Below are 17792 nucleotides of genomic sequence, written 5' to 3'. Positions count from 1 at the left end.
TTTGTGAGTCGGAGTAAAGCTTTGTTACACTTATTGAGCTAAATACAGTTTAACAGTTTGATAAATACGAGCCCTGTGTCCTTATTTGAATGACATATTTTTTAAGTGTTAACAGAGTATTTGAAGCACAGTGCTGTTTTAGTATTACTGTTGTACAGAGGGCTTTGGCAGTGTGTCTACTACTCCTCATATCTAGTTTATATGGCGCTAGATAGGCTGCATCTCCCTTTGTGCTTTCTTTATAGGACTCCTCTGTGCTCAACAGACATAAAACGTAGCTGTTTTACTGGACAGCTGGGAGATGTTGTTCCTCTCTTTTTTTTTCTTTTTTTTTGTTATTGAGCTTGTAAATGCGACGGGTTTATTTGTTTAAAGAGGCGGCTGCCACAAAAAACAACAAAAAAAACAAGAAATTGTACATGTGATTGATTCTATTTGGGGTTTTTATTATGATTATGTTGATGTGTTGCACACGCATTGGTTGTTTCTGACTTCAGTTGTTTGAGTAATGAATAAAAAGAGTCATTTTTGAGTTTATAAACGACACATCTCTTTCTTTCTTTGGGGGTCTTTTTTTCACCTTTCCGTCTCTCTCTCTCCCTCTCTCTCTCTCTCTCTCTCTCTCTCTCCCTCTCTCTCTCTCTCTCTCTCTCTCTCTCCTCTCAGTCTCTCTGCGGCCTTTCCTCTCCCCTCATAGCTAAGCTGCTATTTATAGTTGCCCCGGTTTTCTCCCTCTCCGTCTCTCGTTATCTCCCTCCCTGTCAGAACATGAGCTACAGTATCTCTCACTATCATGTATTTAGTCACATAAGGTTTGTGCTTTATAGCTGCTCCTTTCTCTACATTAGGGTTTTCTGTTGTTTACTTTATGTTCCCTGAATCTGTATCACACAAAATAAATCCTGTCCAGGCTGTAAATATTGTAGAAACTCAAATTATAAGCACCCTTCAGTGTATCTACTCTTAACATAGTAGTATCTTCTGTGTCTTATTGGTCACGCTATATATTGGTCACGCTATGTGAGATGGTCCACCACTTTCCCAAAAGCTAAATTATGGACTGCCATGAAATAGCAAGTACTGTGATTACTGTACAGCACCATACAGTAATTTAGCTGTAAAATATTGTAGTTTTACAGTCATTTTGTATTTGGTTTAATGTGAAAACACAATACGTTGCTGTGATATTATTATTGTGAATTGTTGTGAATTACAGTATCATATTACCATTATCATATTTTACATTAAAATATTGTATTTTCATAGTAATATTGTGTCTGGTTTGCTGTACAAACACAATACATTACTGTGATTTCACAGTAATTTACTGCAAAATAAGATATATCTTTTATGTGTTATTGGTCATGCTATACGGCTTTGAAACCAAAAATATCTCAAAAGCTGAATTATGGATCGTTATGAAATTGTGCACAAAACATTCACGATTCCCTAATGATGAATCTGGCCATGCATTAGAAGTCGTATACTTCTGTTTTTTACTTTTAGTACATACTGCAGCTGCCCTTACAAAGTGTGTACTGTTGCATGAAGTTGGGACAATTGGGACATACTGCTTCACCTGTCATTCATGGATGTATACAGAGAACTGGATACAGAGTTGGAGGCACGGCCCCGTCCATTCAAGCTGCTCAAGGGTGCATGTAGCCCAAAAAGCCATTTCCTGAAAACATCCTGCACATGCTTTAGAGACTTCCGCCAATTGAGACGCCTAACGTCCAGTTTAGCCCTCCAGCTAGTTTGAACAGGGATAAAATGATTCAATGTGGCTCTTCTAGACCTTCAAAATGTGATCGGACTGAATGGCTCAGATAGTGAAACGAATCATTTCACAGAGGATGTGATGCTCAGAAAAATGTATCCGCTGATTTACAGACATCTCTTTCACCATATAAGTCTGTGGGAAACTGGCTTCAAAGTTTCTTGGCAGCTCAGGCAATGTGACATACAGTATTTTCCACTGTGCAGAGGAATGTGGGTCGGAATAGCCAGAGAAGCATGCTGGGTTGTTTTACACCACTTAAAGTAAAAATGCTAAAAATTCTCTGGCTCCAGCTTCTTATAAATAACAATGTTTTCTGGTCTCTTTAGTGGTCTGTTATAACAAACTGAATATCTTCGTGTTGTGGACTGTTGGTCATTAATTGATTAATCAAGACGATAATCAACAGATTAATTGGAGTGCTTGGGTAGTTGAGTGGTTGAAGCCACGTGGGGGCGGTGTTCCTGGTTTGGATCCAGCCAGGGACCGATCCTGCAGGTCATTCCCCTCTCTCTCTCCGTTTCCTGTCGGCCTCTCTGCCAACTACTGTACTTACAAATAAGGGAAGGAGCCCAAAAATAAATCTTGAAAAAATCAACAGATGAATTAATAATGAGAATTATCATCAGTTGTAGCACAAGTACAGACATTCATCTAGCACCATCATTTAGCCAAGATTGTAGTTTGTCCAATACATACATTTTGCCAATTAGCAAATGTTAATATGCTAACTGACTAAATGCTGAACATAGTAAACCTTATACCAGCTCAAATGCACAGAGGCACCAGCCTGACTTAAAGCTTGTTATATCCTTTATTTTTCCTTTTGTTTCCATGTCTTATCTTATTTTTGCTGCCATATCATCCCATAAAGATGATTTTCCTTTCAGTAAAATCCTTTAATTATCATCTCATGAAAGGTTAGGTATCAGGCCAACGGAGAAAAAAAAGGAGGTTTGAGGGAGAAACTAAAGGTGGGCGCTGAGCCAGCCTGTGTGTGCAGGATCACAGATGGCCATTTAGCCTCCCGAGGAGAGCCAGTGTCTCTGAGATCGTTTAACTTGGCCTCACGCTGCACGCCTCTCTCCTCCATCACACAATCCCAGCTTCCCCTTGGTGGGCCACGCTTGCTGTCTCACTGTGTGTGTTTGTGTCATGCTGCAGCTCCCTCGCTGGGCCGTCATCTCGGCCACAGCATCAGGACTGATGGATACTCGCCGGTGATATTGGAGGAGGCTGGAAAAATGAACCCAGAACATGTTTTTATGCATAGATTACTAACCCACCCACACATGTAAAATCGTAGGTGTAAGCACACTAAAGCGCACACACACAGAAACACACTCGGCCCTGCTGTGTTACTGGTGACATTTGAGACGATGAAGCCAGAAATCTAAAGCCAATGATTCGTGTTAACCCCCTTAAAGCATCATTACACACCTGCATCAAGGGGATTCTCTCTCTTCCCTTTCATGCGTCTGCTGTCTTTTTCTACAAATCACTTATAAATCTTCCCAGCTGTGGTGGAAGAAGTAAACTCTCAATGCAGCAATGCAGAAATACCTCATTATAAGTCAAAGTCATGCATTTGAATCCAATGTAACTAAAAGCACAGAGGTGTTATAAGCAAAATGTACTAAAAGAATAAAAGTACAGAGCTCGTTCTGCTGATTATTATATCTATATTTTATTATCAAGATCAATGTGTAGCCAGCTTTTTACTGTTGTGGGTGGTCAAGATGGAGCTGGATTTTCATATTTTATGTACAGTTTGGTAGATGATTAATGAGAGACAAACGCAGAAAAAACTAGGTTCTGCTCCTCAAATTTATCATAAAAAAAAAAACTTCTGTCTAATATTTGCTTTTTCTGTGAAATATGTAATAATTTACCTATTTGGGTCTTGAGTAGTTATTTAAATGACACCATATAAGAGGTTTAGAGTTCTTACATGGCAATTTATAGACATCTAAAATACAACAAGAGGCCCCAAATAGACATAGCTTTTTTAAATAAAGGGCCACACGTCTAAATGCTTGGTAGCCCCTAGTTCAATCTTTAATATTAGATTGTATTTTATGAGCTTATCATGTTTTTAATGTAAAATATTGAGCTTGAAAGTTGCTAATAGCTACAGCTGTCAAATAGATGTAGTTGAGTAAAAATCAATATACAATATAAGTATAAAAGATCATAAAATGGAACTACTGGAGTGAAGTATCTCAAATATACTGTAGAAACAATTGCAAAGGTTAAATCATAAGAATATATTTATTTATTTGTATATAAATAATTTAAACAGTATGTTGTGATTGTCATGTACAAGAGTACAAATGTTGTTTTACAGCAGTTGGACGGACCTTTGTTTGTTGGCACAAACCAGGACGGGGATCCAGGAGGTGCAAACACAGAGCTGGCATGAAAACAGCAGCAGAGGTACAGTAGTCCGCATGCTGGAGAATCAACTTTACAACTGGGGAGTCAAGAGAGTGAAGCCCCAAACATGTCCTTCTTTTTTTATTATCAAGATATCAGTTAATCCATGATTGCTCCTCTGCAAATCCTCCTGTATGTCAGTTTTTTTTCCAGAGCCTGGAAACAACGAATAAGTCTTTTTCTTATAGTCCAGAAGTTCATCTGTTCCTCCAGTTGTGTTATCGGAGGATTTTGTTTTTGATGTACTGGCAGAGGCAGAACGGAGCAGTGGTGCAGTGATTCCTCCGGGTTCGTAGACGATGGTGCGACGGACCCGACAGCCTCTCCGACACCAGCAGCTTCACGTAAGCAGCACTGTAGGTCATCAGGAGCTGGTAGGCTTTAGCCTGCAGAAATAAACAAGGGGGGGAAAGGAGACTAATTTATGCATGTAAGGAGACAGATAAACATTTATCAGTGCTGGTGTTGTTCAAACTACTTTACTGTCATCTCCACACTCTTGGAAACTGGTTGTTTAAGATTTCATTTGCATTATAAGAAGGAAACCTGTGCACCATCTGCCTACCTACAGGATAAAAGACTAGCTTTTGAATTTTGCACTGAACTTTTGTTCCATTTGCATATTTAATTATGTACTTCAGTTGCTGTATTAGTTATTTTTGGAGGCAATTTCAGGAATTAATATAGTCTGAATTTTTGTTTTCACCAATAAACAACATGGGGACACTTCTCTGCAAAAGCAGCTATATATTTATAAGCTGTACTGGTATAATGAAGTGTCTTATAATGGCCAAAATAAGAAACCCTTAATATCTGGTTTCATTTCTAGTTACATCTGTAGTTACATCTCTCATTCTCACAATAGAGTCACTAACTAAGTCATTTCACTATTTTTCAATAAAGAAATAAAAATGTGACCTGTAAAACATTACTACTGCAGTTAAATGTGCTGAAAGTCCTTATTGCTAATCTTCCAACACATAGACGAATATATAGATATCTGTAATAAGACAGTGATGCTGATATATCACTCAGTTCCTCCAGTGTGGGAACAAAGAAACCTGGAAGCATCACATCTCTCACCTGTGCAGGTAACGATGCATCAGGGACGAGGCTGTAGCTGGGGGGGATTTTGGCGTCCTCCCGCTGGCTGGATGATGACCTGGAGTCCGTGTCCTCGTTCCCCAGCAGAGGCCTCTGTTCATCTGACTCAACGTCCTCCGAGTCGACTGCCGTGACCTCGGTCACGAGGACGAGATGGGACATTTTCCTCTTCAGCTTCTTCTGGTGAAAGTGTGACATTAGATCATTAAAGTTTCAAGAATGGAAGCTTTGTAATGTGACACAAAAACGAAACTTCTGTTTCCTCGAAGTCCTTTCAGCTGAATTATGTTTGTATCGATTTCGAGGGAGGACTTAACATGGGAACACAAGAGAAATCAATAATGCAGCAGCGGCAGGACAAATCGAGCAACAGATGTACTCGACTCACTCACCTGGGTGTCGTTCGTTGCAAAGCCGCCCTCCTCTAAAGTTTCAGTGAGTGCTCTCAGGCAGCGAGTCATGTCCCAATACACAAAGTAGAGCTGCAGAGAGACACATGAATGCATCATTATTAGAAAAGCTGCCAAAGCTAATTTATTCACATTATTGTTCAGAACTGATGTACTAAAGAAGCCTGGATCCACACCACAAAATCACCACCCACATCTCACATTTTGGCAACTTTTACCATCACTTCACTTTAATGTCTTCACTCCTACATGATTAACAACACGGAGGAGATGCACGTGACTTGTAGGAATAGAGTATTTCTTTTAACATTTTTTTGCAGTATTGAGTCTTTCTTCAATGCCTTTTCTTTTATTACTGACCTCCAACGCCTCCTATAAGCATTGACTCCCCTAAAAACCTGCTTTAATTTTGTTTATATGCTACTTTTTAATTCATGTTACAAGTTAAATTGACCTATAACCAGAATTACTGACAGATCTTGATGATACCTTCTTTGCTTTTTGATGCAACCTGCTGTATGTGAGCAAACCCACTTGGTCACACTTATTTCTTGAGGCTTTTGGTCAATAAAACCCACTCATAATAATAATAAATCTACTTGTAATCCATCTTCATAAACTCATGTCGTGCAGCCAAACTTTGTTCAAACCCACGCAGCTTTATTTTAGATTTTAGTTGAGATTCTAAAGTTTCATAAGACACCAAGCAGTCATTAAATATGTCATCAAATTTAGGGAAATGTCTATAAAAAGCTTCAAAACATCTAATTGTGCAAACAGCCATAAAACAGGATGACTATTTTATGGTCTTTCATTACTGTTTCCTTCTGTTTCAGCCAGACAACAAGTTGTGACATCCTTCTCTCTGCTTGCACCTGGGTAGTTTAGCCCTCAGCCTATTTCGGTGGCTTCTCTGTGTCAATCCTCTCGCTCCTGTCTTCCCCCCAGGCCTCCACCACACAGATGGTTTGGTTGCACGCATCACACATCAGTCATCAAACACAGCGTTCATTACTGACTTTACTGACAATAAATGTATTTTAAGATGTTGATTCATGTGAGATTTTCCTTTTTATTGTCTCTAACTGTGAGTCAGGTCATGACAAAGTGTTTGTGTTCATTTGCTTTTTGTGTCATATTGTGTCATCATGTTGTCTTATTATGTCACTCCTCCTTGTTGCTGCAGTGTTGTTATCTCATGTAAGTCTTGTTGTGTCATCTAGTTATATTCAACATCAACAAAACAACAGCTGGAGTGACACAGCAGCTGAGTAAGAGCCAAACATATTGTCTGTAGAAGGAATATTTTAGTACAAATCAAACACCGTATTCTTCAGTTTTAGAGGACCAACCTTAATGTTTCCTGTGCAGTTCTGCACCCAGTCGGCCACAGCCACCAGCAGCTTGTGTTTCACCATCCTCTCATTCACCTGAATCAGCCGGATGTCTAAATTCACGCTGATCTGAAACACCGAAAACAAGTTTGAGAATCACTCATTTCACATTTCAGGTATCACCCTCACATAAAAACCACTGAAACCACTGTGACATTAACCTAAATTCAAAATCCAAACTCTCTATATATTTAAATTGACCCCCTCTCACTTCTTTGTTACTGTGGTGGAGGATGAAGATGATGACAGTGGTGAGGAAGATGGAGACCAGGCTGACAGAGAGGCAGAGGACCCAGTAGTCGCTGACGGTGATGTAGAGGTGGAGAGTGGAGAAGACGGCACACCACACCACCACATACAGCACCTGGGGGAGAGAGAGAGAGCAGAGGGATATTATAAAGGACGTGTTTTAGAGTCAGGTGTTTGTACAGTATCTACTTTAAAACACACTAATTGTTGTTCTTATTCATACTGGTTATTATTAGATGTTTCCTACTGCACTTTCATTCATAATTTGATTAATTCAGACTGATGAAGCCTCATATTAGCTTCAGATATGACTGGAATTGGATCATTTTTGTACTGGATAACAATATTATTGTAATTATTGCATGGATTTTTGTTAGGAGGGTTTTTTTTAATGGTCAGTATGAACAGTAGGAATGATTACAGCGAGCAAAAAAACTGTTTCAATGTTCATTTGGGTCTGTGAGTAATGTTTTAATGTGTGCACATTATTCTGCAACTCTGGTTTTAAGTGAGGTTTTTTTTTTTTTAAGCTCAACATATGTTTGTTCAGAGCAAAGAGCTGTGGGCTGATGATACATGGACTAAACCAAAACTGCATATATTTACAATGATAAAACCTGAATGTACTCTGAATTATGTTGAGTATAATTTGTCTAAAAAAACACAAAAAATAAAATGTATGTGTTCTTCAGGTGTGTGAACAAAAGAAAAGAGTGTGTGTGCAAAGCTCTGCAGCTGTTTTGTATAGTTTGTAAGAAATTCTGTGACAAATACAGATGCTAAATCATTAAAAATACTAAAAATAAGACAAAATAAACACAGAAACACAGGCAGTCCTCTGCTAGTATGTCTTTATACTGCAATATACTATTCTATATATACTCTATAAGTCGGTACTCTTCAGACTGTGATTTCAAATTGCTGCCATTAACTACACAGGTTTATATGCAGTCAGGTTCTCAAGGGTCATTAACCGGGTATTTTACCACTGGCTGTTGAAAATGGACAGTATATCAATCTAGAAGAAGAAAAGCAGTGTTCTGTCTAAATAAGATTTTACTTTTTACTGTTCTTTTTTGGGAAAATGTGCAATGCTATAAGTTACAAATAGATATATTTTTTGTAAATATGGATGATGGCATAAAGACTGAGTTGGCTATTCATGTATGAAATATATAAATTAACCAGTTACTTAGAGAAAGTCTAGCAGAAGAGGGAAAAAAGCCCTTTATCGAGAAAATCTGTACATATGCAACAGTTCTATCCTTTTTCTACATGCTTCTGTATTTGTTTTGTGTGTGTTTTTATCAGAAGATGCATGTTGTTTAAAATAGTGATGTCTTGTAATCCCATGTGGAGATTATAAGACATCACTTTTTATCCAAACCTGTAAAAAATGGCACCATAAACAAATATGTAACATAGTGCCTGGTGATAATTGCTCTGGCGCTCCGTGCTAACAGCTTAGCATAAACTATCCTGAGTGACAGCTGGCAACTGGTATCAAAGGAAAAGCTCTACATTTTGTGAAGTTCACTGTCTTGCTCAGAGTTTAATGAGGAGATTGATGCTGGAGCCAGAACAGAGAGTAGTATTGATCCTTTTGTCTAACACTTGGCAAGAAAACGAGTAAACGTGTTTCCCGAAATGTCAAAGAATTCCTCCGACGCCACGATATAAAAAATGAGATTGTATGAAATGACAGGCCGACGTCAGGTAGGGAGTTTAGCAGTTTTACAGGTGATAAAACTTACATAATAAATAAAGACTGTTTGGAATCAGCAGAGACAGCTTCTCCATGCTTCTGCATTAATGGCAAGAAATAGGAAACCATGTGCAGCCAAAACTCACAGCACAGTGGATGAATGTGTCTAATTGTAGAAATTAAACTGGCTACATCAGCTATGACATTTCATTTCTTATTTTAAATATTTAAGTGTTAAAAAGAAACTTCTGATAATCTAATAGGAGCTTCCTTTCACTGAAAACAATGCAAACTTGCCACTATTATACAATTATGTTTTGGACTATGGGTTCAAATGAGCTACTGAGCTAACCCTAGCACATCATTTACATTGATGCTGTCACAATGTAAATGATGATTAAGGTGCGTTGAATTAATTGAAGTCATCAAACTGCAGAAGATGATATACAACCACATTCACAGCACTGATTTTCATCAATATCATGACGTTCATCTGCAGCCTTTTTAAAAAAAATTTACAGCAACTATTCTTCAAGTTCCAACACACACAAGAATACATATTTAAATGCAAAAATGATGTGTAATAGACTTCACAGTCAAGAAGCTGTAAACAGTTATCCAGTGTTTGTTTTGCCTGTTATGTAACACGTGATTATTTATATCATGTTTGAATCCTGGAGTCTGAGCGATTTTCTCTGTACTATTTATACGAGCTCTGTATACGCAGCAAAGCTCACATGAGGAGTCTTAAAGGCACTTGAGGGCTCCTCCACTGATCTTTTATTCATTTATTCAACCTTCATTTAACCCTTACATACTGTTCAGGGTCAAATCTGACCAATGTTTTACATTTGAAAGGTGTAAAAACAACCTATACACAAAAAAATTGAAATAAAATGCATCATTTTTAAAGATTTTTGTGCAGCTGATACACATTTTTATCTATGCAAATGTGCAAGTTTGGCATGTTTATTTAACAAAATTCAAAAAAATCATCATTAAAACATGTTGTATTCATCATATTCTGTTAAATGTTCTAAAATATAAGATGAATCAAACATATTAATGACTGAAGGGGGATTTATGAATGTGAATTGGTGTAGAGACTAATTATGAGTCAGAACATGAACAGCTTTTAAGGGTTAAACTCTCTACATAAATATATTGAAGTTTGGATCTCATCTCCGATATAGCCGAGCAAAACACAAACAACACCATGAGCCAAGAAGCACAGTAATGCAAAATCAATTCAGTAGAAAATGTGCACATATTAAAAACCTTAAGATACATAAAGCAATTAAAATGTACAGCAAATGAGTCAGTTTAAACCAAGAGCAGATGGAGGTGAAATAAAATGAAATTGAATGTTTTAATTGCTGTTGGGATAAAAATGAGGTAAGTTTTGGATTATTCTTCATATATTACACATCATGATCAGTTTACTTGTCGTGACTGTTTTGAATAATGCCATATGAGATTTCCAAGGTCTGACAAAATTACCCTGATGCTGAAATGTTTAATATTACAGCCTGTGTTACAAACCGGTGGGCGGAAAGTTAGAAAGATGTCAATGTTTACCAGACGGGGGTGTAAAGTTTGAAAGTGTTTACAAGGCAGGAAGGAGGAAATGAAAGATACTTCTGAGCTGTATTACAAATGTTGCAGCATTTGGGGGGATTTATTCATATTTGGGAATAAAAAGCTGAATATCTCTTCCTCTCCTGCATTGATTTTACATGCATAATAAAGTTGAGCAGATGATTTTCATCTAAAGTGACGTACAAATGAGGTACAATCCACACTACAGTGGATCAAGTCACTATTTTTGGAGAAGAGAAGTTTAATACTGATACTGTTGGGTAAAAGATTAATGGGATTGGACAGCGAGACAAAGAGGCTGGACGATCATACCGGAGCCAAAATGAAATGGAAGTGGGCCGAGTTGAAGACCATGTATCTCCTGACTGAAGGAACGTCCAGAGCTGTCCTCAGTGGCTCCTCCATGTCTGTGACTGGAATCTAAAAATGATCAAATAAAAGACAAATTAATAAACCCATGAATTAAACACAATTTCAGTTATAATTGTGTAATAAATAGATCTGTAGTTTGCAGTGCTGACTGTTATATAATCTCTTTATGATGTGTGCATGTGTGTTTGTGGAGGATATTTCTTTGGGTTATTTGAGGGTTAACACTTGGTTTTAAGGTTAAGGTTAGAAGCTGGTTTATGCATCTAGTTGTGATGGTTGAGGTTAGAGTAAGTAGCTATAGGGAATTCATTATTGTCACTATAGTGGAGCAGGTGGACCCAAATGCAAAGATCAAAGCAGGACTTAGGAAAAAAAGGTCTTTATTCAGGATGTGCAGGTAAAAAAAACCAAAAAAGAGCTGAAACACGGAGACAGTGAAGAACTAAACAAGCAGAACGGACAAACTGGACAAGAAAACTGAACTTAAATACACTTAAAGCAATAACTACAAATGGGACAAAGGTGAGTGAAACACATGGGGTAATCAACCACGGCGGGAAAACACAGGAAGTAACGGCAACAGAGACACGAAGGGAAAATAAAACAGGAACTAAACTAAAAGTTCAAACTCAAACAAAGAAACTCCTGGTTGGATATGAAGATAAATGTGGTATGTGTGTGTGTGTGTGTGTGTGTGTGTGTGTGTGTGTGTGTGTGTGTGTGTGTGTGTGTGTGTGTGTGTGTGTGTGTGTGTGTGTGTGTGTGTGTGTGTGTGTGTGTGTGTTTGTTGACCTGGAAGCCCTCCCTCTCCAGTTTGGCGCGGCACAGAGACAGATCAAAGCTCGGGTTTAACATTGAACAGCAGGGCACGGCCAGAACACACTGACCTGAGAGAGAAAGAAAGAGAAAAGAGAAAATAGAGCATTAGTTTACTGTTAAAAGGGGAAGTGAGTTAAGACAATGAGAACAAACACTCACAAAATCACCCCTCATTCTGTACAGCCGATCTTCCCGGAGCTTTATTTTAAAATCTAGGGCAGATCACAAGTTTCTCAAGTTTCCAAACATACCAAATATCATCACTGTTCGCCTTGTATCCATATTTCATCATTTTCATTTAATTTTTATTTTTTTTAAATCAATGCTATTGTCTGTCTGACGGTTTTAACAAATATTTAACCAATGAAAAGTATCAAAACGAGCTTGTGGCTGAATTTGTTGCTCTATTTCACTTCCTGAAAAGTATTAATGGTTTTGGACATACAAGGTTTACAGCACCCAACAGAAACAGGAACAATATGTTGTTCCAATTTTGGCGAAATGTGTATTAAAAGAATAATAAAAGAATAATATGCATTGAATACCAATATTACTAAATGTTGTGCTCATTCTTTGATTTTTGGATTTTAAGGATCTAAAACAAGCTGATACACATCTTCATTACAGTCAGACGGTGTGAGAAAAGATTGTTTTGCTACTTAAGAGGAAATAATGTGCGTGAAAAGGTCCGTTCATGTCTTTGTGTGTCTGTTCAAGTTAAGTGGCATCTGTAACATCTGTAACATCTGTAACATCTGTAACATCTGCAGCATGTGTAGCATGTGAGCCTGATGTTACCATATTACATGTTGGTTACGCTTCTCTAACGCTGTAGGAGTTCTGGTGAAGGGTCATGAGATAATCTAAAATAGGAGATGTGTTCTCTGTCAGTATCACAACCGTAAAGAAAGAAAAACCTCACAGGACAAATCATCAAACTGTGAGCCAAAAGAAACCAGACAGATAAGGCACAGCTGGTGTGTTTGATTGGGACAGAGGCCGCTGGACACAAGTTATACATTAAGATGATATCTGCTGATATTTTATATTTTTCAAAAGACAACGATGAATTGATTCAACTAACAAGTATTATCTCCAAAGCCACATCAGATCATATTCCTCTGTGCCTTAGGGCTCCATTGTTGTCTAATAATAACTAACAACACATCAATGAGCCACATTTTTGTACTGGATGATATTTTCCCTCATTACAAAGAACATGGGCACTGTATTTTATTTTTTGGAATCAATCCCATGTTCATGTATATACTATACTGTTATTGTATCTGATATTTATTTGTATTGTTCTGTACTGCTTTGGCAACATAGATTTCTGATCTGTCATGCCACTGAAGCTTATTTGAATTTGAATTTTTAGTGACGCATACTTCCTATAATATCAAATGTGTATTAATCCGCAGCTGAAAGTAGTCCCCAAAAAATACACGATTTACTCCTGTTTGAGTATTTGTTAAAAACGACAGATGTGCCCAGATGTTTTAGGGTCTGAACCACTTTTTTAGAAAAGCAAAACTATATGTTTCATGACTAGTTTTTAAAGATTTAGATCTTTAGTAATACACTGTTTGCATTTGTTAACATACTAAAATATAGAATAACAACTTTTAGATTTCCAGAACAGGCTCCAAATATTTCCAGGCTTAAAAAGTTGAAAGTTTTAGTCTGAGAGAAACATTAATGTCATGTGATTTCAAAAGTGGTCTTATGTCAGTATGACTACAGATAAAAGTTTTTTTATAGAACAATAATTCAGTTTATAGTTAATACTATTGTGTTGGTTTGTTGGTCTTTTAAATACAAGCCTGCCTGGCCAAAAACTACTTGAGAAAACACTTAATCACATCAGTAACAGTGTTGTTGTGCTGTACTCTCAACCTGCTTTAGATTTAATAGCATTATAAGCACAGTTAATTATGGATTGACGTGATTTTTGCAAAACAAAATCAGTCCATTTAAAACATCAGACATCAGGGAATCAGATTGAGACAGTGGTCAGTAGAAATATAGTAGAGTGTAGTCAGTATCAACCAGTGACAAATATCAAACATCACAACAAGTACAACAGCGAGGGAATGTGTAAAACAACTTGTCACAATCTGCAGCCTCAGTCTCTCGTTCCCAGCTCCCTGCATCGCTCTAAAACGTGTAAAAGCTGACAACATACATCCCATATGCTCTCTGTCTCTGTCTCCAGCTCCTGCTCACTTCTCCCAGGGCTTGTTACCTTCCTCCATCTCCCCAAACCTGACGTCCGTCCTCAAGCTGTCCGCCAGATGCTCTCGGACTTTCCCTCCTTTCCTCATCTACCCACCTGTTTTACTGCAGACACTCACTGCTTATTCTGGTCCACTTCCACTGTTCTCTACCAGATTAAGTTGCTTCATGGTTCATATCTGAACCAAAATGTATTTGTCACTGACCCTGATACCAAATAAAGACAAGTAAAGAAACAGATATTACCGTTTGACCATTTGGGGTTGTTGTTGGCCTGCGGCTGAATCCTGGTTTGTGTATTTTGAACATCCACTTCGCTGTCCTCCATCACATGACAAACTCCGTTCCTGTCCTCCATCATCTCAGAAGAAGCTAGACTCTGAGGACGAAAAAATGGTACGTCAAAGAAAATACTGAAAAGAAATACTGTGAACATTAAGATGATAAAAGTTGAAGATTTACTCATTTGGCTCTGACTTCCTGAAAATGCTGACATTTCAGATGTCCCCCCCCCCCCCCTAAGATCCTGAAACCAGCCGCCTCAAAACCCTTAAAAACTTAAAATTTAAACAAGAACAAAAAAAAGGGATCTGGTGCTTTCATGTGCCAGCAGTCATGAGTCATTCTGCATTAACATTTGAAAACAATAGCCACAAAGACAACAGTGAAATAGGTCACTACAGGTAGGCATCTAAGTTTCCATGTGATCTAATTGGGTGAAACACTCTATGTACACAGGAAGCTGACTATTCAAGAGCAAGGGCCGCGTTGCAAGAACGTGGAGGAGCAAAGGTGGAGCCGAACAATCACGTCAGACGGCCTTAATCCTATTCAAGAAAGCCCTTCCCTTAAATGGCAGTCTTTATCTCTAATAAAAACATGTTCACAGTTTAATTGAAGAAGCTCAAGAAAGGCAAGAACACGAAGGAAACCAAAACCACTTCTCCATTCAGGGTCTGCACTGCTATGACATGTTGATGGTGTTATCTGTTACAAAGAAACAGGCTATTACTGTCTTATTGGGTAGATAAAGTTTGACGACTGAAGTGAATTTCCTTTTTTTATGAGCTTGTAGAGTTGCCAATATATGTGGGTGTGTGTGTGTGTGTGTGTGTGTGTGTGTGTGTGTGTGTGTGTGTGTGTGTGTGTGTGTGTGTGTGTGTGTGTGTGTGTGTGTGTGTTTGTTGCCTTCACAGAAAGAAGAAATGTGAAGTTTTTATCATGGCAGTGTCCCCCACGGGTCTGTTAATAGAGGATAAGACGTTCATATCTCTGTGTGCTGGGCTGGCTGCACCTCAACAAGGACCCATATCAGCTCAGCACACTTCCTCTGATCCTTTTTAACAGCCTAATGTCTGTTTGTGTGTGCGCAGATGAAGAAAGAAAGTAATAAAGGGATGACAGTAAAGCTACGTGTAGGTAAATCTAGCTCTCTCTCTCTATTTCTGGGTCTCTTTCCATCTCTTTCTCTCGCCTGTTTGCCTGTGACGGAGCCACATTTCAGCACCGTAGTGTGAAAAATCAACCCTGCAGTCTCTCTCTTTCTCTTTTTTTACTTTCTCTGTGTCTCTCTCTCTCTTTCTCAGGTCTTTATCTGCTCTCTTATTTTCACTTCCTTGCCTGTAAAACGCACCGAGCCAAATCACCATCTCCCTGCTTACGTTGCACCTGCTCAGGAAGGAGAGAATCTCGTCCTTTACATGTGCAAACTGCAGCCAGCATCTTCAGTGTTTCACTATGTCTAGATAGAGGAAACAGCACATTTTTCTTGATCATATCAGTAAAGAAAACCTCATGTCACACCCTCTTTAAATAGCGTCATATCTCTTTATCATGTTTAAAACAGTTACCCCCTCTTAGAATAATAACTGTGCATGTGTATCTCTGTAGATTATCACTCTGTTTATGTTGGTTACGTCTGTTTTTAGGAGCAACCCCGGAAGAAAACAGCATTTCACAAGATCCTTTTTCATGCTGTAGTCTGCATGTTGAGCAGAGATGTCAGACGTAAAGCATTTAAAGATCTCTCAGGAAGTCTTCTGTTATTTAAAAGTTATTTGTATGCAAAAAAATTCATTTAAATAGCTCAGTTTCATTTCTGTGACTCACCTTTCTTTTTTAAGCGAAGTGAAGTGAAGCCTTCAAACCAAAACCAACACAAATTACCCAGAAAGTCCACTATGTGCACGATTTGAACACATCCCACCTGCACTTCAGATGAAAGTCCATCATGTCACAATACAGCTGTTATGATTGTAATCCTTTCTCGAGCCCATTGTAAAGGTTTTTCCCAGAGAACATTTTCCCACGTCTTGCAGCTTGTGCTTGACTGTGGCGTATGTTACTTTGACACTTAGATGTGGCTCAGCAGAGTTTCTTCCCTACTTCTCTCTCTCTCTCTCTCCCCCTCTCTCGCTCTGTTTCTCTTTCTCTCTCTCTCTCTCTTTCTCTCTCTCTCTCTTTCTGTCTTAGCGTGTGACTCAGATCAGCCCGGCCTCATGACTGCAGGAATGTGGTTTGTGGTTCTCAGCTCAACACAGTGAGGCTGAATTGTAATAGTTGCCCCATTTTTTAAAAATATGCATGGTATAATTAAGAATGGCTACTAATAAAGGGGGCAATCTCCTCTATTTATTCAAATATTTATAGTCTTTGTCCAGGCTCTTCTGTTGTACTTAAAACAGTTTGGGAGACAGACTTGGGAGAGGTGATTGTTGAGGATGTTTGGGAAGAGATTTTGCGCAGAGTACATAAGTCTTCAATATGTGCTGGTCACAGCTTTATGCAATGTCGAATCCTTCATCGAGCCCACTACACTAAAGCCCGGCTCGCAAAAATGTTCGATACAGTGTCTCCACTATGTGATCGATGCCAACAAGCCACAGCAAATTACTCGCACATGTTTTGGAGCTGCTCTTCTCTGACTAGATTTTGGTCTGAAATCTTTAGTACTTTATCCAAAATAACTGAAAGGGATGTGACTCCCAATGCCTTAACTGCCCTATTTGGTGTATGGCCTTTCCCTCCTACTCTTTCCCCAGCTAAAAAGGATTTAATAGCATTCACAACTCTGCTGGCCAGGAGGTTGATATTGCTAAAATGGAAATCCCCAGTCCCACCTACCTATACAAATTGGGTTAAGGATGTGCTTTATTTTCTTAAATTAGAAAAAATTAGACTGACTCTGATTGGAAAGGATGTCTTATTTGAGAAGACCTGGAATCCCTTTCTGTCTTATGTTAACAGCACAAGATGTCCGATCACTGTGAACTGAGTAGCTATTGCAATGCTGAGTCTGTGTTTTTTTATTTTTTTTATTTTATTTTATTTATTTATTTATTTTTTATTATTATTTTTTACTAATTCACTTTTTATATATATATATATATGTGTGTATGTGTATATATTTTTTGTATTGTTGTTATATATTCTTTATTATTACTAACTTGTTTAATTATTTTTTTATTGATTTATATTTCCTACTACCTGCCAACTCATATCTATGTTTCCCTATTGATCTTATTAGTCTATTTATTTATTTATTTATTTTGAGTATTACAACTGTTATTATTTATTTATTTTTATCTATTCATACATTAATTTATTCATTTGCTTATTTATTTACCTATCTTTTCTCTTCCTCTATCATCATCATTATTATTATTATCATTTTTTTTTTTCTTCTTTTG

General features: G+C 37.9%; 1 protein-coding gene and 1 long non-coding RNA gene across 6 annotated transcripts; one reads left to right on the top strand and one right to left on the bottom strand.

Moving 5' to 3' along the window:
• Positions 1–2875: 2875 nt before the first annotated feature.
• Positions 2876–16555, bottom strand: tmem268 (transmembrane protein 268). Of its 3 annotated transcripts, XR_009927223.1 has the most exons (10): positions 16213–16551; positions 14350–14482; positions 11842–11936; positions 10990–11097; positions 7336–7488; positions 7083–7193; positions 5713–5802; positions 5300–5500; positions 4141–4602; positions 2876–3016 (listed from the first exon to the last, which is right to left on the bottom strand). XR_009927223.1 is itself a non-coding variant. In XM_062436115.1 (9 exons), exons 2-9 carry the CDS (start codon positions 14462–14464, stop codon positions 4435–4437), a joined length of 1038 nt encoding a protein of 345 aa, XP_062292099.1. In that variant the 5' UTR covers positions 14465–14482; positions 16213–16555; the 3' UTR covers positions 4033–4434. The 3 variants fall into 3 exon arrangements, 2 of the variants coding, with proteins under 2 accessions (XP_062292099.1, XP_062292098.1); XM_062436115.1 differs by lacking the exon at positions 2876–3016 and having other exon boundaries at positions 4033–4602; positions 5300–5497; positions 16213–16555; XM_062436114.1 differs by lacking the exon at positions 2876–3016 and having other exon boundaries at positions 4033–4602.
• Positions 4423–8203, top strand: LOC133996532 (uncharacterized). Of its 3 annotated transcripts, XR_009927226.1 has the most exons (6): positions 4423–4560; positions 5308–5509; positions 5626–5755; positions 6567–7001; positions 7102–7240; positions 7357–8203. It is a non-coding gene; the product is annotated as an uncharacterized LOC133996532 (long non-coding RNA). The 3 variants fall into 3 exon arrangements; XR_009927224.1 differs by having other exon boundaries at positions 5308–5755; XR_009927225.1 differs by having other exon boundaries at positions 4440–4572; positions 5308–5755.
• Positions 16556–17792: the final 1237 nt, after the last annotated feature.

The sequence above is a fragment of the Scomber scombrus genome, chromosome 16 (assembly GCF_963691925.1).
Source record: "Scomber scombrus chromosome 16, fScoSco1.1, whole genome shotgun sequence".
In the NCBI taxonomy this organism is placed as follows: Eukaryota; Metazoa; Chordata; class Actinopteri; order Scombriformes; family Scombridae; genus Scomber; species Scomber scombrus.
This window is presented reverse-complemented; position numbering and strand designations above follow the sequence as displayed.

Excerpts from the sequence above, each read along its gene's own strand:
- tmem268 (XM_062436114.1), bottom strand. The coding sequence starts at position 14,464 with ATGATGGAGGACAGGAACGGAGTTTGTCATGTGATGGAGGACAGCGAA. Across the intron at positions 11,937-14,349 it reads CAACCCCAAATGGTCAAACG|GTCAGTGTGTTCTGGCCGTG; the intron begins GTAATATCTGTT and ends TTTCTCTCTCAG. Across the intron at positions 4,603-5,299 it reads ATGCATCGTTACCTGCACAG|GCTAAAGCCTACCAGCTCCT; the intron begins GTGAGAGATGTG and ends TTATTTCTGCAG.